At 33.7% G+C, this 25961-nt stretch overlaps 1 protein-coding gene across 1 annotated transcript in view; it reads right to left on the bottom strand.

Annotated features, from left to right (window-relative positions):
* Positions 1-4877: 4877 nt before the first annotated feature.
* LOC143248445 (GTP-binding protein Di-Ras2-like) overlaps positions 4878-25961 on the bottom strand; it is a 31382-nt gene continuing 10298 nt past the window's right edge. Inside the window, exon 3 of the mRNA XM_076496806.1 lies at positions 4878-5889. Within this exon, the coding sequence (XP_076352921.1) occupies positions 5428-5889 (462 nt within the window). The 3' untranslated portion in view covers positions 4878-5427. The remainder of the gene's footprint in view (positions 5890-25961) is intronic.

The raw sequence follows: 25961 nt of genomic DNA, 5'->3' as shown, positions 1-25961 counted from the left end.
AGTTCATACCCTGGAGGGTCAGGTTCTCTGTGACCTCTTCCTCCTCCCCGTACTTAATGTTTTTACCGGATTGGTATTTATAATTGTAGAACTGAATATTATTTTGATCCTTTTCAGGGCAATGTCCATGTATTGTGGCTCATTTATAATGATTATTTTATTCTGTCAGCAGAATGTCAAGTTTGTTGATGGCATTTTTTATTATTATTATTTAATACATATATATATATGTATGTATATATATTTTATTATTTTTTATTATTACTATTATTATTATTATTTAATATATATTTTTATTTATTTATTTTTATATTTAAAATATAAGTTAACTGGGGAGAGATATTTAGGACCAGCTTCATCATGTATGAGGTACTTGTCTAGTTCGCATAGTAATTCGTTTTTCATCCAATTCTTATTAAAGTACATTATTGTACTATGTAGGAGTCCATATCTGGTATGGTTGGTATGTTCGAGTATTTGTGAATGAACTGAGATGATATAGTTCTTGGAACTCTGTATGCAGTTGTGAGGAGTGTGTTTTGGATTGTTTGTAGTTTGGTTGTAATTATTTTATTGCTTACAGTTATCCATGCTGGAGCTGCATAATCTATTGCTGGTCTAATATATGTTTCATAGATTTTTAGTATGTTATCTGTAGATGCTCCACTGTTACCAGTTAGACTCCTAGCATAGTTAGTTCTTCGCCAAACTTTATTTTTAATTTCGTTCGCATGATTGATCCAAGTTAGTTTTGAATCATAGGTCAGACCTAAAAATTTTGCCGATGGGGCAATCTGGAGTAGTGTGCCATTCATATATAATTCTGGCTGTTGTTTTTTGTGTTTTGTCAATTTCGTAAAGACTACGAGTTGTGTTTTTGCTGTGTTTATTTTTATTCTATATTTTTGACAGTATTCACTTATTCTGTTTAGTTACGGTTGTATGTTAGTGGCTGCTATCGTTGGTGTTGCGGCACTTTTCCAGACTGCCACATCATCTACGAACTGTGAAGAGAATCCATGACATGGATCCTTCAATGGCATATTGTTTACATACGTAATGAATAGTATAGGGCTAACCACCCCTCCCTGAGGGACACCAGCTTCTGGAGTAACGTACTCACAAAATGTTTCCTCTACATTCACTCTACAATTTTTATTTTCCAAAAAGTTAGATAACCAGCGAATAATTCCTCGCGGTAGTTCCATTTCATTCATTCGGAACCTTAGACCATCGTGCCAAACAGTGTCGAATGCTTTCTCGATATCAAGGAAGCAAGCGACAGTACATTCTTTTTTATTGAAGCTGTTTATTATGGTTTCGGTTAATCTGATTAGGTGGTCTGTCGTTTGTCTAAATTTCCTGAATCCATTTTGTTCTTTTGGCAATTTTGATGTTATCTCCAAGAATGTGGAGTCTATATTACTGATTATTCTTTCAAGAATTTTGCCTACACAGCTGGTCAGGCTGATTGGTCGGTAGCTATTAGGTTTATTTGCTGGCTTTCCTTCCTTATGGTACATTAATATATTTGCAAGCTTCCAAGAAACTAGGATGTATCCTGAGAATAGAGATAGGTTAAAAAGTGAATTTAGGTGGTCAAACAATTTCGGAGTGCCCATTTTTAGAAGGAAAGCTTGCATTTCATCTTCACTTGGTGCTTTGTTTTTTAATGCTTCGCGTAGTTCTTGAAGGGATATTTTATTTGTTAGTGACGTGCTTGCATAATCTGTGTCGGAACTTGTATTTGTATCAGTTATGCTTATTGGAAAAATTGGTTCAAATTGATGTTTATTGTTTAATATGTGATTAGTGACTTTATTGTAGAAATGTGTATCCATATCTTGATCAGTGTGAGTTTTAAAAGTATTTTGAAGTTAATCCTTGAAGGCTTCGGCTATTTCTTTATTTGTGTGTGCTATAGCATTATTATGTTGAAGAATATTTCTTTGTGTCTGTATTTTCATTGGTGAGTCTTTTAAGATGTGACCAGAATTTTTTCGGGTCAGTTTTATCATTTAGTTTTGAGCAGTAGTTGTCCGATTTATCTTGTTTTTGTTGTTTTATTTGTGTTCTGATGTGATTTCTAATGTTGTTTATTTGCGTTTTTAACACAGCTATATAAACACTGTAAAATGTTTTGAATTTCGCGCAAAGCTACTCGAGGGCTATCTGCGCTAGCCGATCCTAATTTATCAGTGTTAGACTAGAGGGAAAGCAGCCAGTCATCACCACCCACCGCCAACTCTTGACCGTTACATAATAACGCCCCCACGGCTGAAAGGGTGAGCATGTTTGGCGCGACGGGAATGCAAACCCGCGACCCTCAGGTTACGAGTCGCACGCCTTAACCCACCTGACCATGCCGGACCAACACTATTAAAAACCGGAAAACAGATTAGTTTTGCTTCACTGATGACCACAATGTAACCTAATTTCAACTTCTTTTAACTTAACCAGAGTTTTCTTATCGGGGCAAGTGGTTAGCCAATTTGGGACAAAGGATTGTTTTAATTTTTATGATCTCAACTTCAGAGTTTCGTAACTGGTTTCTAGATGTATTCATTTCAAACTAACATCTTAAATGAATCCGAATTCACGGGAAAAACTTAATTTTTGTAAGATTTGATGTGTGAGTGCAATTAGCATGTTGCATAGACATACTTAACAAAACAGTGTTCTTATGTGAATAAATCTAAAATGTAACAACGGCTGGTATGGGTAGAGAAAACACTATGTAGAGGAGCGAACAACGTTTCGACCTTCTTTGGTCATCGTCAGGTTCACAAAGAAGGAAAGAGGTAACTGACAGATAGCTGACCACATGTTTGAAGATAGTTGTGTAATTACAAACATGTGGTCAGTTACCTCTTTCCTTCTTTGTGAACCTGACGATGACCGAAGAAGGTCAAAACGTCGTTCGCTGTTCCACATAGTGCTTTCTCTACCCATACCAGCCCGTTTTTAAATACACTGCTGTCCAAAATATTAAGGCCAATGAACATAAAGAAAAATATGCAATTTGCGTTTTTAAACTCAACCACTTACGACTGTAGAGCTTTGAAAGAAGAAAATAGGGAAAGGGAAAATAAAAATAAAAAACTTTTTTAGCATTTAACAGGGAAAATGTGAACACTATGAAATTAGCCTAAATACTAACTGGTCAAAAGTTTAAGACCATACTGAAACGAAGCGTTAATCGGTAAACACGTAACGAAATCTAGTCATTTGTGTTGAAGCATTAGCGTGTCAACATCTCCCGCTGACATCTCCTGTGTTACATTGGGTGAAAACATGGCAAAGACTAAAAAGTTGACAGAGTTTGAACGTGGCAGAATTGTCGAGCTGCAAAAGCAAAGTCTCTCTCATGTCATCACTGGAGAGATTGGATGTAGTAAAACTGCTGTTACAAATTTCTTAAAAGACCCTGAGGGATACGGAACGAGAATTTCAAGTGGTCGGCCCAAAAAATTTCGCCGGCGTTAAGCAGGAGGATTCGACGGGTTGTCTGGCGAGATACCAGACGATCGTCGAACCAGATTAAGGTCCTTACGGACGCAGAATGCAGCTCAAGAACGATAAGATGACATCTACGAGAGAAAGGTTTTAAAAACCGTCCTTCCACACCACAAAACAGCTTGGTTAAACTTTGCTGAGAAGCACCAAACATGGGACGTAGAAAAGTGGACGAAGGTTTTGTTCTCTGATGAGAAAAAATTAGCCTGGATGGTCCAGATGACTTCCAACGTTACTGACGCGATAAGGATATCCCACCGGAGACATTTTCTACAAGACACAGTGGAGGAGGTTCCATCATGATCTGGGGTGCTTTCTCCTTCCATGGGACAATGAAGCTTCAGGTTATACAGGGGCGTCAAACAGCAGCTGGCTACGTTGGTATATTGGAGAGAGCATCCTTTTTGAGTGAAGGCCCTCGCTTGTGTGGAAATGACTGGATCTTTCAGCAGGACAATGCTGCAATCCACAATGCCCGCAGGACAAAGGACTTTTTCATGGTGAATAACGTGATTCCTTTGGACCATCCAGCGTGTTCACACGAGCTGAACCCCATTGAAAATGTTTGTGGGTGGATGGCAAGGGAAGTCTATGGAAATGAACGTCAATTCCAAACGTTGCATGATCTTCGTGAAGCCATCTTCACCATTTGAAATAACATTCCAGCCAGCCTTATGGAAACGCTTATATCGACCATGCCAAGGCGAATGTTTGAAGTTATTTGCAATGACGGCCGTGCAACTCACTACTGAGACCTCTTGTTTAGAAATTCGTTTTGGTATGGTCTTAAACTTTTGACAGCTAGTATTTAGCCTAATTTCATAGTGTTCACATTTTCCCTATTAAATGCTAAAACGTTTATTTTTATTTTCCTTTTTTTATTTTCATCTTTCGAAGCTCTACTCAAATAAGTGGTTGAGTCTAACAACGCAAAACGCATTTTTTTCCCTCATATTCATTGGCCTTAAGATTTTGGCCAGCAGTGTTTATAATTTTCTCTTCAAGTGGGTTTTCTCGTCATTACGGATTAAGTCGGAAATAAAATGAATAAGAAATACACAATAGCATGAACAATAGTAACAACATAATATCCCAAACTGACGAGGCAATAAGTTTGTGGGTTTCGATACTCGTGGTGGGCAGAGCTCAGACAGCCAATTGTATATCTTTGTGTTTAAACGCAACCAAATTCTTGTCTCCCCTTCTAATAAACGGGTTCTTTACAAAATATGAACACACGAATAAATTTGGTAGTAATGTATTTGTTTATCAGTAATAACTCTTAAAGAGTCCATTCAATAAAAAACTACATAAATATGTTATATCCTTCCTTCCTAGGTATAACACATTGTGAAATTCAATATCAAATAACAACTTTATTGGTGTTATATCATTCCATCGAATCTAAACAATCGTCCACTGACACAGACGATTAGGTGATCAGTGTCATTGGTTTAATTTTTAACAGATGTTGAGTCTCTGTCGTGAAAGTTTCATGGCAAATGGTCCAGTAAATTAAAACTTTATTTTTCACTATATTTTCTTTGTAAGGTCAGCTTCTGGTGTCTCAGGTAAAGCTTGTCGCCAAATTACGTCCGTGTACTTAAAGAATTCAAGTTCAGTTACTTTACGTAATTATTTCGGTATGTAACATTCCTATTGTGACAAATCCTTTGTATAATAGCATAAACGACAAGAAACAGTAACCAGGTTTTCTTTTGTAGTAAATGATAGCTTGATATTAAAATAGCAAAAGGTGGATTTATACGGCAATAAATTTCTCCTTTTTGTTAAAACATGTGCCATAGGTAATACAATTACACATAAGCCGTGCGAAAAAGAAGGCCAACAAATGTCAATGTTAAATGTTCTGAAGGTGACCCGAACCTATTTTGTGCTTTAGCTGTTAGATTACATTACCACACATTTTCCCTTAAGTTTATCTTTTTTCAACTGCGTTTTCGGTTTTTTGGAGTCCAGTTGAAAGTTCACGGGTCTGTTTTTCTCCATGTTGAGAAGTTCTTGAAAGAGATCCTGAACATTAATATTGGTTTTGGCTGACGTTTCCATGAACCCACAGCTCCAGAGGTGGGCCTGGCCTGACCCATACCCCTTGTCCACTTCCCTTTTTTCGGTCTCGTCACATTTGTTTCCTACCAACATTATGGGGATTCCATCAGTGGTCCCTTTGACTTCCTTAATTACATCAAAAATAGGCTTAAGCTCCTCCAGACTCTGTTTGTTTGTTATTGAGTATACAAGAACAAACGCATGACCTTTAGAGATGTTCAACCTCTGCATGGCTGGGAACTGGTGACTTCCTGTGGTGTCCGTTATTTGAAGTGTACATATGTGTTTATTACGGCTGATAACCTGAAAAAAAAACTGCTTCATAAAAATATTTTCAACGAAACATATAAACGATTTTTATTCTATTACCCTAGCGGATATTTCCCAAATTATGATATTTTTAACATAATTTATAAGCACAAATATAAATAATATATGTTTTTAGTGTTTAATACATTTAAATGTCATTGTGTATAGGTATTTTCAACGTAAAAGGCCAGGTCAGTGACCCCTAAAAATTCACGAATAGTCGTTTTTAACTTAGAGTATTCAATCAGAGGCAAGACACCTGCTAGTATTAACCATTGCCCATCCATGTTCCTACTCTTAACTGGACAGTGGAAGTGGCTGCCACGGCCGTGATACCTCCACAAGAATAGATATGGCGGACATAGTGAAATTAATTAATCATTAGACATTCTTCTTACTGAAAAACCGTAAGGAAGTTAACAAACAATATAGTGTTAAAATTCAATAAGCCTGGTGGTAATGCATAACCATGATTTGGCAGTTTAGAAATATGTCGAATTTGATTAAATATACCGAGTTTAGACAAAGGAATAAAGACACTAAATACGACGCGTAATACAAAGTGAAGACAATTCTTCACTGGACTCGTGAATTCATCATAAGACTTTCATCCGTCAAGATGTCTTCCCGTCACTTGAGATACAGTGTGTTATTGTTTAAATATAAGATTTCTTTACTCAATGCAAAATATCAGATTTGCCCATAGCGACTAGAGCTAAACATGTGACTGGCCATGCTCATTCAACACAAAGGAAGAACAATATTAAGGTATTGTGTGGTCTACCGTGGAAAGGCACTGTTGTCATTTACATTCTTGTATAACGAACATGTTTTCAAAAACAAGGTTAATGTATAGAGAATAACAAAGAAACAAAAGCAGCTACAATTAAATAAGATAAACTGTTTTCTTAACCATGTCTTATACAAAATTTCACAAATTACTGTTAAACAAAAACATTGTGATAATTGGTACATTGAAATGAGACAGCAGAAAACGTATGACATGCTTACAAAACATGTACATATATATATATTCATTAATTAGGTTTTTTTGGGTAAATTATCTTGAAAATAGTTTTGTTTTTCTTAGAGACATTTGAGCAAGTTACATTAAACTGATCTTTAATATACAAGTCAGTAAGTCATCTGACAACCACAACTGTTTTCATACTGTGGTGAAAAGGAATGTACCGACATTTTGACAACATTTGACGTTTTGAAGGTATTGAAATAACACCAAAATCTGTTTGATTCCGATGAAATATATTCACAAACGTTGCGACAAATGCTAAAACAAACAAGGAGAACTGAAATGCTCTTAACCAGAATAAACATGCTTCTAAACTAACGAAGTATTATAGGATGGTCTAAGACACTGCATATGTGGTAATAAGTTTTAACGTTACTCTTTTGTTGACGTTTTAAATTACCCGATGAAGATTATTAAACGTCCAGTCCACAAAACAAACACAAGTTAGTCTATTTCTCCACGAGCTCAATCACGTGCACACTGACTTAAATCGATACAGCGCTACGTCAGAAACGACATTCAAACCTTTTTAACAATACTATATCAATGTAAAACTAATTTCTACACAGTACCTTAACAAACGTAATAGCTTACACTGAACAGAATATACTGTCTGCTAGAAACAGCCTTCTATCTTAAAACAATTCTCTCTATTATCTCGACTGTCCTTGAACTCACATAATATACTGTCTGCTAGAAACAGCCTTCTATCTTAAAACAATTCTCTCTATTATCTCGACTATCATTGAACTTACATAATATACTGTCTGCTAGACACAACCTTCTATCTTAAAACAATTCTCTATATTATCTCGACTGTCCTTGAACTCACATAATATACTGTCTGCTAGACACAACCTCCTATCTTAAAACTATTCTCTCTATTATCTCGACTGTCCTTGAACTCACATAATATACTGTCTGCTAGACACAACCTCCTATCTTAAAACAATTCTCTATATTATATCGACTATCATTGAACTTACATAATATACTGTCTGCTAGACACAACCTCCTATCTTAAAACAATTCTCTCTATTATCTCGACTATCCTTGAACTCACATAATATACTGTCTGCTAGACACAACCTTCTATCTTAAAACAATTCTCTATATTATCTCGACTATCCTTGAACTCACATAATATACTGTCTGCTAGACACAACCTTCTATCTTAAAACAATTCTCTCTATTATCTCGACTATCCTTGAACTCACATAATATACTGTCTGCTAGACACAACCTTCTATCTTAAAACAATTCTCTCTATTATCTCGACTGTCCTTGAACTCACATAATATACTGTCTGCTAGACACAACCTTCTATCTTAAAACAATTCTCTCTATTATCTCGACTATCCTTGAACTCACATAATATACTGTCTGCTAGACACAACCTTCTATCTTAAAACAATTCTCTCTATTATCTCGACTGTCCTTGAACTCACATAATATACTGTCTGCTAGACACAACCTTCTATCTTAAAACAATTCTCTCTATTATCTCGACTGTCCTTGAACTCACATAATATACTGTCTGCTAGACACAACCTTCTATCTTAAAACAATTCTCTCTATTATCTCGACTATCCTTGAACTCACATAATATACTGTCTGCTAGACACAACCTTCTATCTTAAAACAATTCTCTCTATTATCTCGACTGTCCTTGAACTCACATAATATACTGTCTGCTAGACACAACCTTCTATCTTACAACAATTCTCTCTATTATCTCGACTATCCTTGAACTCACATAATATACTGTCTGCTAGACACAACCTTCTATCTTAAAACAATTCTCTATATTATCTCGACTATCCTTGAACTCACATAATATACTGTCTGCTAGACACAACCTTCTATCTTACAACAATTCTCTCTATTATCTCGACTATCCTTGAACTCACATAATATACTGTCTGCTAGACACAACCTTCTATCTTAAAACAATTCTCTCTATTATCTCGACTATCCTTGAACTTACAGAATATACTGTCTGCTAGACACAACCTTCTATCTTAAAACAATTCTCTCTATTATCTCGACTATCCTTGAACTCACATAATATACTGTCTGCTAGACACAACCTCCTATCTTAAAACAATTCTCTCTATTATCTCGACTATCCTTGAACTTACATAATATACTGTCTGCTAGACACAACCTTCTATCTTACAACAATTCTCTCTATTATCTCGACTGTCCTTGAACTCACATAATATACTGTCTGCTAGACACAACCTCCTATCTTAAAACAATTCTCTCTATTATCTCGACTATCCTTGAACTCACATAATATACTGTCTGCTAGACACAACCTCCTATCTTAAAACTATTCTCTCTATTATCTCGACTGTCCTTGAACTCACATAATATACTGTCTGCTAGACACAACCTCCTATCTTAAAACAATTCTCTCTATTATCTCGACTATCCTTGAACTTACATAATATACTGTCTGCTAGACACAACCTTCTATCTTACAACAATTCTCTCTATTATCTCGACTATCCTTGAACTCACATAATATACTGTCTGCTAGACACAACCTTCTATCTTAAAACAATTCTCTCTATTATCTCGACTATCCTTGAACTCACATAATATACTGTCTGCTAGACACAACCTTCTATCTTAAAACAATTCTCTCTATTATCTCGACTATCCTTGAACTTACATAATATACTGTCTGCTAGACACAACCTTCTATCTTACAACAATTCTCTCTATTATCTCGACTATCCTTGAACTCACATAATATACTGTCTGCTAGACACAACCTTCTATCTTAAAACAATTCTCTCTATTATCTCGACTGTCCTTGAACTCACATAATATACTGTCTGCTAGACACAACCTTCTATCTTAAAACAATTCTCTATATTATCTCGACTATCCTTGAACTTACATAATATACTGTCTGCTAGACACAACCTTCTATCTTAAAACAATTCTCTATATTATCTCGACTATCCTTGAACTTACATAATATACTGTCTGCTAGACACAACCTTCTATCTTAAAACAATTCTCTCTATTATCTCGACTATCCTTGAACTCACATAATATACTGTCTGCTAGACACAACCTTCTATCTTAAAACAATTCTCTCTATTATCTCGACTATCCTTGAACTCACATAATATACTGTCTGCTAGACACAACCTTCTATCTTAAAACAATTCTCTCTATTATCTCGACTGTCCTTGAACTCACATAATATACTGTCTGCTAGACACAACCTTCTATCTTAAAACAATTCTCTATATTATCTCGACTATCCTTGAACTCACATAATATACTGTCTGCTAGACACAACCTTCTATCTTACAACAATTCTCTCTATTATCTCGACTATCCTTGAACTTACAGAATATACTGTCTGCTAGACACAAACTTCTATCTTAAAACAATTTTCTCTATTATCTCGACTATCCTTGAACTCACATAATATACTGTCTGCTAGACACAACCTTCTATCTTAAAAATAATTCTCTCTATTATTTCGACTGTCCTTGAACTCACATAATATACTGTCTGCTAGACACAACCTTCTATCTTAAAACAATTCTCTATATTATCTCGACTATCCTTGAACTTACATAATATACTGTCTGCTAGACACAACCTTCTATCTTAAAACAATTCTCTCTATTATCTCGACTATCCTTGAACTCACATAATATACTGTCTGCTAGACACAACCTTCTATCTTAAAACAATTCTCTCTATTATCTCGACTATCCTTGAACTCACATAATATACTGTCTGCTAGACACAACCTTCTATCTTACAACAATTCTCTCTATTATCTCGACTATCCTTGAACTCACATAATATACTGTCTGCTAGACACAACCTTCTATCTTAAAACAATTCTCTCTATTATCTCGACTATCCTTGAACTCACATAATATACTGTCTGCTAGACACAACCTTCTATCTTAAAACAATTCTCTCTATTATCTCGACTATCCTTGAACTCACATAATATACTGTCTGCTAGACACAACCTTCTATCTTAAAACAATTCTCTATATTATCTCGACTATCCTTGAACTCACATAATATACTGTCTGCTAGACACAACCTCCTATCTTACAACAATTCTCTCTATTATCTCGACTATCCTTGAACTCACATAATATACTGTCTGCTAGACACAACCTTCTATCTTAAAACAATTCTCTCTATTATCTCGACTATCCTTGAACTCACATAATATACTGTCTGCTAGACACAACCTTCTATCTTAAAACAATTCTCTCTATTATCTCGACTATCCTTGAACTCACATAATATACTGTCTGCTAGACACAACCTTCTATCTTAAAACAATTCTCTCTATTATCTCGACTATCCTTGAACTCACATAATATACTGTCTGCTAGACACAACCTTCTATCTTACAACAATTCTCTCTATTATCTCGACTATACTGTCTCTTGAACTCACATAATATACTGTCTGCTAGACACAACCTTCTATCTTACAACAATTCTCTCTATTATCTCGACTATCCTTGAACTTACATAATATACTGTCTGCTAGACACAACCTTCTATCTTAAAACAATTCTCTCTATTATCTCGACTATCCTTGAACTCACATAATATACTGTCTGCTAGACACAACCTTCTATATTAAAACAATTCTCTCTATTATCTCGACTATCCTTGAACTCACATAATATACTGTCTGCTAGACACAACCTTCTATCTTAAAACAATTCTCTCTATTATCTCGACTATCCTTGAACTCACATAATATACTGTCTGCTAGACACAACCTTCTATCTTAAAACAATTCTCTCTATTATCTCGACTATCCTTGAACTCACATAATATACTGTCTGCTAGACACAACCTTCTATCTTAAAACAATTCTCTCTATTATCTCGACTATCCTTGAACTCACATAATATACTGTCTGCTAGACACAACCTTCTATCTTAAAACAATTCTCTCTATTATCTCGACTATCCTTGAACTCACATAATATACTGTCTGCTAGACACAACCTTCTATCTTAAAACAATTCTCTCTATTATCTCGACTATCCTTGAACTCACATAATATACTGTCTGCTAGACACAACCTTCTATCTTAAAACAATTCTCTCTATTATCTCGACTATCCTTGAACTCACATAATATACTGTCTGCTAGACACAACCTTCTATCTTAAAACAATTCTCTCTATTATCTCGACTATCCTTGAACTCACATAATATACTGTCTGCTAGACACAACCTTCTATCTTAAAACAATTCTCTCTATTATCTCGACTATCCTTGAACTCACATAATATACTGTCTGCTAGACACAACCTTCTATCTTAAAACAATTCTCTCTATTATCTCGACTATCCTTGAACTCACATAATATACTGTCTGCTAGACACAACCTTCTATCTTAAAACAATTCTCTCTATTATCTCGACTATCCTTGAACTCACATAATATACTGTCTGCTAGACACAACCTTCTATCTTAAAACAATTCTCTCTATTATCTCGACTATCCTTGAACTCACATAATATACTGTCTGCTAGACACAACCTTCTATCTTAAAACAATTCTCTCTATTATCTCGACTATCCTTGAACTCACATAATATACTGTCTGCTAGACACAACCTTCTATCTTAAAACAATTCTCTCTATTATCTCGACTGTCCTTGAACTTACAGAATATACTGTCTGCTAGACACAACCTTCTATCTTACAAACAATTCTCTATATTATCTCGACTGTCCTTGAACTCACATAATATACTGTCTGCTAGACACAACCTTCTATCTTAAAACAATTCTCTATATTATCTCGACTGTCCTTGAACTCACATAATATACTGTCTGCTAGACACAACCTTCTATCTTACAACAATTCTCTCTATTATCTCGACTATCCTTGAACTTACAGAATATACTGTCTGCTAGACACAACCTTCTATCTTAAAACAATTCTCTCTATTATCTCGACTATCCTTGAACTTACATAATATACTGTCTGCTAGACACAACCTTCTATCTTAAAATAATTCTCTCTATTATTTCGACTGTCCTTGAACTCACATAATATACTGTCTGCTAGACACAACCTTCTATCTTAAAACAATTCTCTATATTATCTCGACTATCCTTGAACTCACATAATATACTGTCTGCTAGACACAACCTTCTATCTTAAAACAATTCTCTCTATTATCTCGACTATCCTTGAACTCACATAATATACTGTCTGCTAGACACAACCTTCTATCTTAAAACAATTCTCTCTATTATCTCGACTATCCTTGAACTCACATAATATACTGTCTGCTAGACACAACCTTCTATCTTAAAACAATTCTCTCTATTATCTCGACTATCCTTGAACTCACATAATATACTGTCTGCTAGACACAACCTTCTATCTTAAAACAATTCTCTCTATTATCTCGACTATCCTTGAACTCACATAATATACTGTCTGCTAGACACAACCTTCTATCTTAAAACAATTCTCTCTATTATCTCGACTATCCTTGAACTCACATAATATACTGTCTGCTAGACACAACCTTCTATCTTAAAACAATTCTCTCTATTATCTCGACTATCCTTGAACTCACATAATATACTGTCTGCTAGACACAACCTTCTATCTTAAAACAATTCTCTCTATTATCTCGACTATCCTTGAACTCACATAATATACTGTCTGCTAGACACAACCTTCTATCTTAAAACAATTCTCTCTATTATCTCGACTATCCTTGAACTCACATAATATACTGTCTGCTAGACACAACCTTCTATCTTAAAACAATTCTCTATATTATCTCGACTGTCCTTGAACTCACATAATATACTGTCTGCTAGACACAACCTTCTATCTTAAAACAATTCTCTATATTATCTCGACTATCCTTGAACTCACATAATATACTGTCTGCTAGACACAACCTTCTATCTTAAAACAATTCTCTATATTATCTCGACTATCCTTGAACTTACAGAATATACTGTCTGCTAGACACAACCTTCTATCTTAAAACAATTCTCTCTATTATCTCGACTATCCTTGAACTCTGTCTGCTAGACACAACCTTCTATCTTAAAACAATTCTCTATATTATCTCGACTGTCCTTGAACTTACATAATATACTGTCTGCTAGACACAACCTTCTATCTTAAAACAATTCTCTCTATTATCTCGACTATCCTTGAACTCACATAATATACTGTCTGCTAGACACAACCTTCTATCTTAAAACAATTCTCTCTATTATCTCGACTATCCTTGAACTCACATAATATACTGTCTGCTAGACACAACCTTCTATCTTAAAACAATTCTCTCTATTATCTCGACTATCCTTGAACTCACATAATATACTGTCTGCTAGACACAACCTTCTATCTTAAAACAATTCTCTCTATTATCTCGACTATCCTTGAACTCACATAATATACTGTCTGCTAGACACAACCTTCTATCTTAAAACAATTCTCTCTATTATCTCGACTATCCTTGAACTCACATAATATACTGTCTGCTAGACACAACCTTCTATCTTAAAACAATTCTCTCTATTATCTCGACTATCCTTGAACTCACATAATATACTGTCTGCTAGACACAACCTTCTATCTTAAAACAATTCTCTCTATTATCTCGACTATCCTTGAACTCACATAATATACTGTCTGCTAGACACAACCTTCTATCTTAAAACAATTCTCTCTATTATCTCGACTATCCTTGAACTCACATAATATACTGTCTGCTAGACACAACCTTCTATCTTAAAACAATTCTCTATATTATCTCGACTGTCCTTGAACTCACATAATATACTGTCTGCTAGACACAACCTTCTATCTTACAACAATTCTCTCTATTATCTCGACTATCCTTGAACTTACAGAATATACTGTCTGCTAGACACAACCTTCTATCTTACAACAATTCTCTCTATTATCTCGACTGTCCTTGAACTCACAGAATATACTGTCTGCTAGACACAACCTTCTATCTTAAAACAATTCTCTCTATTATCTCGACTATCCTTGAACTTACAGAATATACTGTCTGCTAGACACAACCTTCTATCTTAAAACAATTCTCTCTATTATCTCGACTATCCTTGAACTTACAGAATATACTGTCTGCTAGACACAACCTTCTATCTTAAAACAATTCTCTCTATTATCTCGACTATCCTTGAACTCACAGAATATACTGTCTGCTAGACACAACCTTCTATCTTAAAACAATTCTCTCTATTATCTCGACTATCCTTGAACTCACATAATATACTGTCTGCTAGACACAACCTTCTATCTTAAAACAATTCTCTCTATTATCTCGACTATCCTTGAACTCACATAATATACTGTCTGCTAGACACAACCTTCTATCTTAAAACAATTCTCTCTATTATCTCGACTATCCTTGAACTCACATAACATACTGTCTGCTAGACACAACCTCCTATCTTACAACAATTCTCTCTATTATCTCGACTATCCTTGAACTCACATAATATACTGTCTGCTAGACACAACCTTCTATCTTAAAACAATTCTCTCTATTATCTCGACTATCCTTGAACTCACATAATATACTGTCTGCTAGACACAACCTTCTATCTTAAAACAATTCTCTATATTATCTCGACTGTCCTTGAACTCACATAATATACTGTCTGCTAGACACAACCTTCTATCTTAAAACAATTCTCTCTATTATCTCGACTATCCTTGAACTCACATAATATACTGTCTGCTAGACACAACCTTCTATCTTAAAACAATTCTCTATATTATCTCGACTGTCCTTGAACTCACATAATATTCTGTCTGCTAGACACAACCTTCTATCTTGCAACAATTCTCTCTATTATCTCGACTGTCCTTGAACTTACAGAATATACTGTCTGCTAGACACAACCTTCTATCTTAAAACAATTCTCTCTCTCATCTCGACTATCCTTGAACTCGCATAACATACTGTCTGCTAGACACAACCTTCTATCTTAAAACAATTCTCTATATTATCTCGACTGTCCTTGAACTCACATAATATACTGTCTGCTAGACACAACCTTCTATCTTACAACAATTCTCTCTATTATCTCGACTATCCTTGAACTTACATAATATACTGTCTGCTAGACACAACCTTCTATCTTAAAAGAATTCGCTATATTATCTCGACTATCCTTGAACTCACATAATATACTGTCTGCTAGACACAACCTCCTATCTTACAACAATTCTCTCTATTATCTCGACTATCCTTGAACTCACATAATATACTGTCTGCTAGACACAACCTTCTATCTTAAAACAATTCTCTCTATTATCTCGACTGTCCTTGAACTCACATAATATACTGTCTGCTAGACACAACCTTCTATCTTAAAACAATTCTCTATATTATATCGACTATCATTGAACTTACATAATATACTGTCTGCTAGACACAACCTCCTATCTTACAACAATTCTCTCTATTATCTCGACTATCCTTGAACTTACAGAATATACTGTCTGCTAGACACAACCTTCTATCTTAAAACAATTCTCTCTATTATCTCGACTATCCTTGAACTCACATAATATACTGTCTGCTAGACACAACCTTCTATCTTAAAACAATTCTCTCTATTATCTCGACTATCCTTGAACTCACATAATATACTGTCTGCTAGACACAACCTTCTATCTTAAAACAATTCTCTCTATTATCTCGACTATCCTTGAACTCACATAATATACTGTCTGCTAGACACAACCTCCTATCTTACAACAATTCTCTCTATTATCTCGACTATCCTTGAACTCACATAATATACTGTCTGCTAGACACAACCTTCTATCTTAAAACAATTCTCTCTATTATCTCGACTATCCTTGAACTCACATAATATACTGTCTGCTAGACACAACCTTCTATCTTAAAACAATTCTCTCTATTATCTCGACTATCCTTGAACTCACATAATATACTGTCTGCTAGACACAACCTTCTATCTTAAAACAATTCTCTCTATTATCTCGACTATCCTTGAACTCACATAATATACTGTCTGCTAGACACAACCTTCTATCTTACAACAATTCTCTATATTATCTCGACTGTCCTTGAACTCACATAATATACTGTCTGCTAGACACAACCTCCTATCTTAAAACTATTCTCTCTATTATCTCGACTGTCCTTGAACTAACAGAATATACTGTCTGCTAGACACAACCTTCTATCTTACAACAATTCTCTATATTATCTCGACTGTCCTTGAACTCACATAATATACTGTCTGCTAGACACAACCTTCTATCTTAAAACAATTCTCTCTATTATCTCGACTATCCTTGAACTTACAGAATATACTGTCTGCTAGACACAACCTTCTATCTTAAAACAATTCTCTCTATTATCTCGACTATCCTTGAACTCACATAATATACTGTCTGCTAGACACAACCTTCTATCTTACAACAATTCTCTCTATTATCTCGACTATCCTTGAACTCACATAATATACTGTCTGCTAGACACAACCTTCTATCTTAAAACAATTCTCTCTATTATCTCGACTATCCTTGAACTCACATAATATACTGTCTGCTAGACACAACCTTCTATCTTAAAACAATTCTCTATATTATCTCGACTGTCCTTGAACTCACATAATATACTGTCTGCTAGACACAACCTTCTATCTTAAAACAATTCTCTCTATTATCTCGACTATCCTTGAACTCACATAATATACTGTCTGCTAGACACAACCTTCTATCTTAAAACAATTCTCTCTATTATCTCGACTATCCTTGAACTCACATAATATACTGTCTGCTAGACACAACCTTCTATCTTACAACAATTCTCTATATTATCTCGACTGTCCTTGAACTCACATAATATACTGTCTGCTAGACACAACCTTCTATCTTAAAACAATTCTCTCTATTATCTCGACTATCCTTGAACTCACATAATATACTGTCTGCTAGACACAACCTTCTATCTTAAAACAATTCTCTCTATTATCTCGACTGTCCTTGAACTCACAGAATATACTGTCTGCTAGACACAACCTTCTATCTTACAATAATTCTCTCTATTATTTCGACTGTCCTTGAACTCACATAATATACTGTCTGCTAGACACAACCTTCTATCTTAAAAGAATTCGCTATATTATCTCGACTATCCTTGAACTTACAGAATATACTGTCTGTTAGACACAACCTTCTATCTTAAAACAATTCTCTATATTATCTCGACTATCCTTGAACTTACAGAATATACTGTCTGCTAGACACAACCTTCTATCTTAAAACAATTCTCTCTATTATCTCGACTATCCTTGAACTCACATAATATACTGTCTGCTAGACACAACCTTCTATCTTAAAACAATTCTCTCTATTATCTCGACTATCCTTGAACTCACATAATATACTGTCTGCTAGACACAACCTTCTATCTTACAACAATTCTCTATATTATCTCGACTATCCTTGAACTCACATAATATACTGTCTGCTAGACACAACCTCCTATCTTAAAACAATTCTCTCTATTATCTCGACTGTCCTTGAACTAACAGAATATACTGTCTGCTAGACACAACCTTCTATCTTACAACAATTCTCTATATTATCTCGACTGTCCTTGAACTCACATAATATACTGTCTGCTAGACACAACCTTCTATCTTAAAACAATTCTCTATATTATCTCGACTGTCCTTGAACTCACATAATATACTGTCTGCTAGACACAACCTTCTATCTTACAACAATTCTCTCTATTATCTCGACTATTCTTGAACTTACAGAATATACTGTCTGCTAAACACAACCTTCTATCTTACAACAATTCTCTCTATTATCTCGACTATCCTTGAACTTACATAATATACTGTCTGCTAGACACAACCTTCTATCTTAAAACAATTCTCTCTATTATCTCGACTATCCTTGAACTCACATAATATACTGTCTGCTAGACACAACCTTCTATCTTACAACAATTCTCTATATTATCTCGACTATCCTTGAACTCACATAATATACTGTTTGCTAGACACAACCTCCTATCTTAAAACAATTCTCTCTATTATCTCGACTGTCCTTGAACTAACAGAATATACTGTCTGCTAGACACAACCTTCTATCTTACAACAATTCTCTATATTATCTCGACTGTCCTTGAACTCACATAATATACTGTCTGCTAGACACAACCTTCTATCTTACAACAATTCTCTCTATTATCTCGACTGTCCTTGAACTCACATAATATACTGTCTGCTAGACACAACCTTCTATCTTAAAACAATTCTCTCTATTATCTCGACTATCCTTGAACTTACAGAATATACTGTCTGCTAGACACAACCTTCTATCTTAAAACAATTCTCTCTATTATCTCGACTATCCTTGAACTCACATAATATACTGTCTGCTAGACACAACCTTCTATCTTAAAACAATTCTCTCTATTATCTCGACTATCCTTGAACTCACATAATATACTGTCTGCTAGACACAACCTTCTATCTTAAAACAATTCTCTCTATTATCTCGACTATCCTTGAACTTACATAATATACTGTCTGCTAGACACAACCTTCTATCTTAAAACAATTCTCTCTATTATCTCGACTATCCTTGAACTTACATAATATACTGTCTGCTAGACACAACCTTCTATCTTAAAACAATTCTCTCTATTATCTCGACTATCCTTGAACTCACATAATATACTGTCTGCTAGACACAACCTTCTATCTTAAAACAATTCTCTCTATTATCTCGACTATCCTTGAACTCACATAATATACTGTCTGCTAGACACAACCTTCTATCTTAAAACAATTCTCTCTATTATCTCGACTATCCTTGAACTCACATAATATACTGTCTGCTAGACACAACCTTCTATCTTAAAACAATTCTCTATATTATCTCGACTGTCCTTGAACTCACATAATATACTGTCTGCTAGACACAACCTTCTATCTTAAAACAATTCTCTCTATTATCTCGACTGTCCTTGAACTTACAGAATATACTGTCTGCTAGACACAACCTTCTATCTTACAACAATTCTCTCTATTATCTCGACTGTCCTTGAACTCACATAATATACTGTCTGCTAGACACAACCTTCTATCTTAAAAGAATTCTCTCTATTATCTCGACTATCCTTGAACTTACAGAATATACTGTCTGCTCGACACAACCTTCTATCTTAAAACAATTCTCTATATTATCTCGACTATCCTTGAACTTACAGAATATACTGTCTGCTAGACACAACCTTCTATCTTAAAACAATTCTCTCTCTCATCTCGACTATCCTTGAACTCGCATAATATACTGTCTGCTAGACACAACCTTCTATCTTAAAACAATTCTCTATATTATCTCGACTATCCTTGAACTCACATAATATACTGTCTGCTAGACACAACCTTCTATCTTAAAACAATTCTCTCTATTATCTCGACTATCCTTGAACTCACATAATATACTGTCTGCTAGACACAACCTTCTATCTTACAACAATTCTCTCTATTATCTCGACTATCCTTGAACTTACATAATATACTGTCTGCTAGACACAACCTTCTATCTTAAAACAATTCTCTATATTATCTCGACTATCCTTGAACTCACATAATATACTGTCTGCTAGACACAACCTTCTATCTTAAAACAATTCTCTATATTATCTCGACTGTCCTTGAACTTACAGAATATACTGTCTGCTAGACACAACCTTCTATCTTAAAACAATTCTCTCTATTATCTCGACTATCCTTGAACTTACAGAATATACTGTCTGCTAGACACAACCTTCTATCTTACAACAATTCTCTCTATTATCTCGACTGTCCTTGAACTCACAGAATATACTGTCTGCTAGACACAACCTTCTATCTTAAAAGAATTCTCTCTATTATCTCGACTATCCTTGAACTTACAGAATGTACTGTCTGCTCGACACAACCTTCTATCTTAAAAGAATTCTCTCTATTATCTCGACTATCCTTGAACTTACAGAATGTACTGTCTGCTCGACACAACCTTCTATCTTAAAACAATTCTCTCTATTATCTCGACTGTCCCTGAACTTATAGAATATACTGTTTGCTGGATAGAACCTTCTATCTTAAAACAATTCTCTCTATTATCTCGACTGTCCCTGAACTTATAGAATATACTGTCTGCTGGATAGAACCTTCTATCTTAAAACAATTCTCTCTATTATCTCGACTGTCCCTGAACTTATAGAATATACTGTCTGCTGGATAGAACCTTCTATTTTAAAACAATTCTCTCTATTATCTCGACTGTCCTTGAACTTACAGAATATACTGTCTGCTGGATACAACCTTCTATCTTAAAACAATTCTCTCTATTATCTCGACTGTCCTTGAACTTACAGAATATACTGTCTGCTGGATACAACCTTCTATCTTAAAACAATTCTCTCTATTATCTCGACTGTCCTTGAACTTACAGAATATACTGTCTGCTGGATACAACCTTCTATCTTAAAACAATTCTCTCTATTATCTCGACTATCCTTGAACTTATAGAATATACTATGTGCTAGACATTTAAGTTATAAATATTTATATAAAACGTAATATTCATATCCATACGCTAACTTACACTGAATATAGTCCTGTATCACTTTATACGTAAAATGTCCAAACTCTAGATGTTTGTGTCAGAAAGTAGTACATCACGAAACAGAAGAACAGACAACGAGAGCGTATTATATTTAACATACCATATATAGTTTTGTTTTCATAGTGAACACATAAAACTATATTACGTATATTACACTTCAACTACTTATATGTGTCCTTACAGATATATAAATTTCACTTATAATCTTTGTAGAATACTTTCAAATTCTAGTTTTATATAATGTGTTAAATTTGTAATAACAGTAGAATACTTTAAATATCTAGTTTTATACGATGTTTTCAATTTGAAAAAACAGTAGCGTTCCATAACGAACACGAATGAATACATCCAAAAAACGAAGAATATCCTATCAGACACAAACAAACAAATTTAAACCAACACGCACATATCCAACAAAGACATATGAAACACAACTGAACAAATTACTACTACAAATGAAAAAAGCCAACACAATTTCACAAACACTTTATTCCTACCTACGTAAAACTGACTCAGGCACACCACAAATATACAGCATCCCCAAACCTCATAAACCAGATTGTCCATTACGACCAATAATGTCCACAAATGAATCGTTTAATTACAATCTTGGTAAATACATAGCATGGGCATTCTCCAAATATGTAATATCAGCCAGCTCATTCATCAAAGACTCTTTTAATTTCAAGTCTAATCTTAATCAACTTAATCATAAAGCCTTAAAAGCCTATGTTATATCCCTCTTTACAGAAATTCCAACAGCTGAAGTCTGCAAGATATCCTTAAAACTCTATATCCGAGACCCTAACACAACAATAGACATTTCCAGTAACCAATTAGCAACCCTCATAGAATTCACCATGATGAAGACAAACTTCATGTTCAACAACCAAAACTATATACAAACAAATGGCCTAAACATGGGCAACCCAGTATCACCAGTTTTAGCCAATATTTTTATGACACAAGTTGAAACAAAAGCAATTAACACAGCATTACATCCACCACTATACTGGTACAGATATGTAGATGACACGATTGTGGGATTCACATCTACAGAACACACACGTAATTTTTCAATCACATTTAACTCTATATATCCCAAAATTAACTTCACATGTGAACTGGAAGAAAGCAATCAAATATCATTTCTTAACCTCAAAACTACAAGAACCGACACACAATTTAAAACAGAAATCCACCGAAAAATCACCCATACTGGACTGTACATTCCTTGGGGCTCAGCACATGAAACAAAACAAAAACTCAACATACTAAGAAACCAAATAAACACAGCCATAAAACTCTGCTGACCAGATAAAACTAACGATGAATTAGACAAAATAAAACAATACTTCATCAACATCAATAAATTCCTCCAAAAACCGTGGAAAACATTATACGCACACACCTAGACAGAAAGCAAAACCAACTAACAAAAGTAAATACATCCCACGAATTGAAAAATCACGAAACCATATACTGCTGCATATCATACATTCCATGCATCAGCAGAAAAATAACAAAATTTGGCAAAAACTAGTAACAAAATATGACATTCCAGTTAATACCAAATTTATTCAAAAACCCGGCACAAAACTAAGGCCTATACTATGTAAAAACTACACTGACAAACACCACACCAACATTATTATAAAATACAATGTGATAACTGCCACGACTTCTATATTGGAGAAACAAGTGGAAAAATGAAAACCAGATTCAAAGAACATAAAAAGTCACCTTCACACGTTTTCGAACACTGCAAGTCAAATAAACACAACATAACCATAGAAAACACTCAAATACTAAATAAAGAAACAAACACAAAATTAAAAAGCCTTATTTATACAACAACTCAAGCCCAAAATAAACCAATACAAAAGAACACCTTTATACCTATATTAAAAATAATAAAATAAATAATATAAAATTGTATATTCAAACATCTAACACCGCCCTCTACATTCCGACACTCAGTTACACAAACCCTTACAAACACGTTGTCAGCTTCTGGTCAGTTACCTCTTTCTTTCTTTGTGAACCTGACGATGACCGAAGAAGGTCGAAACGTTGTTCGCTCCTCTACGTAAAATATTTTCTCAACCCAAACGAGCCGTTTTTACATATATATATTTTTCTCTAAAAGTGGGTTTTCTCGTCATCACTGATTAGTTTTATATGATGTATTCAATTTATAACAACAGTAGAATACTTTCAATATCTAGTTTTATATGATGTATTCAATTTATAACAACAGTAGAATACTTTCAATATCTAGTTTTATATGATGTATTCAATTTTTAACAACAGCAGAATACTTTCAATATCTAGTTTTATATGATGTATTCAATTTGTAATAACAGTAGAATACTTTCAATATCTAGTTTTATATGATGTATTCAATTTATAACAACAGTAGAATACTTTCAATATCTAGTTTTATATGATGTGTCCGATTTGTAATAACAGTAGAATACTTTCAATATCTAGTTTTATATGATGTATTCAATTTGTAATAACAGTAAATACTTTCAATATCTAGTTTTATATGATGTATTCAATTTGTAATAACAGTAGAATACTTTCAATATCTAGTTTTATATGATGTATTCAATTTGTAACAACAGTAGAATACTTTCAATATCTAGTTTTATATGATGTGTTCAATTTGTAATAACAGTAAATACTTTCAATATCTAGTTTTATATGATGTGTCCGATTTGTAATAACAGTAAATACTTTCAATATCTAGTTTTATATGATGTGTCCGATTTGTAATAACAGTAAATACTTTCAATATCTAGTTTTATATGATGTGTCCGATTTGTAATAACAGCAGAATACTTTCAATATCTAGTTTTATATGATGTATTCAATTTGTAATAACAGTAGAATACTTTCAATATCTAGTTTTATATGATGTATTCAATTTGTAATAACAGTAAATACTTTCAATATCTAGTTTTATATGATGTGTTCAATTTGTAATAACAGTAGAATACTTTCAATATCTAGTTTTATATGATGTGTTCAATTTGTAATAACAGTAAATACTTTCAATATCTAGTTTTATATGATGTGTCCGATTTGTAATAACAGTAGAATACTTTCAATATCTAGTTTTATATGATGTATTCAATTTGTAATAACAGTAGAATACTTTCAATATCTAGTTTTATATGATGTATTCAATTTGTAATAACAGTAAATACTTTCAATATCTAGTTTTATATGATGTGTTCAATTTGTAATAACAGTAAATACTTTCAATATCTAGTTTTATATGATGTGTCCGATTTGTAATAACAGTAGAATACTTTCAATATCTAGTTTTATATGATGTGTTCAATTTGTAATAACAGTAAATACTTTCAATATCTAGTTTTATATGATGTGTTCAATTTGTAATAACAGTAAATACTTTCAATATCTAGTTTTATATGATGTGTCCGATTTGTAATAACAGTAGAATACTTTCAATATCTAGTTTTATATGATGTATTCAATTTGTAATAACAGTAAATACTTTCAATATCTAGTTTTATATGATGTGTCCGATTTGTAATAACAGTAGAATACTTTCAATATCTAGTTTTATATGATGTGTTCAATTTGTAATAACAGTAGAATACTTTCAATATCTAGTTTTATATGATGTATTCAATTTGTAATAACAGTAAATACTTTCAATATCTAGTTTTATATGATGTGTCCGATTTGTAATAACAGTAGAATACTTTCAATATCTAGTTTTATATGATGTATTCAATTTGTAATAACAGTAAATACTTTCAATATCTAGTTTTATATGATGTGTCCGATTTGTAATAACAGTAGAATACTTTCAATATCTAGTTTTATATAATGTGTTCGATTTGTAATAACAGTAGAATACTTTCAATATCTAGTTTTATATGATGTATTCAATTTGTAATAACAGTAAATACTTTCAATATCTAGTTTTATATGATGTATTCAATTTGTAATAACAGTCAAAATGTTTGAATAAGTCAAGTTAACATTATTTTGTTTTGTTATCATTTGGTTTACTGTTTGAAATGTTTCGACACATGCGACTAGAAACAAACCAGTTTAATTTACGACAAAAGTAGTCCTGTTTTTCACGTCAACCTGACGTCTTCAGTCTTCAACTATTTATTCATACCCCACTTTAACTCACTGTACTTAAACTCTATGGAAAATCATTTTGTTGCATTTAAGTATGGTGACACCGATATTATGGTTTTGTGAAACGGTTTTCTAAAGTTTAATCGTGTGTTGTCTTGTGTTGTGTGACACTCACTGTAAAGTCCATAACATAT

Source organism: Tachypleus tridentatus, chromosome 4 (assembly GCF_004210375.1).
Source record: "Tachypleus tridentatus isolate NWPU-2018 chromosome 4, ASM421037v1, whole genome shotgun sequence".
NCBI lineage: Eukaryota > Metazoa > Arthropoda > Merostomata > Xiphosura > Limulidae > Tachypleus > Tachypleus tridentatus.
Note: the sequence above shows the minus strand (reverse complement) of the source record. Positions and strands in the feature narration are given on the sequence as shown.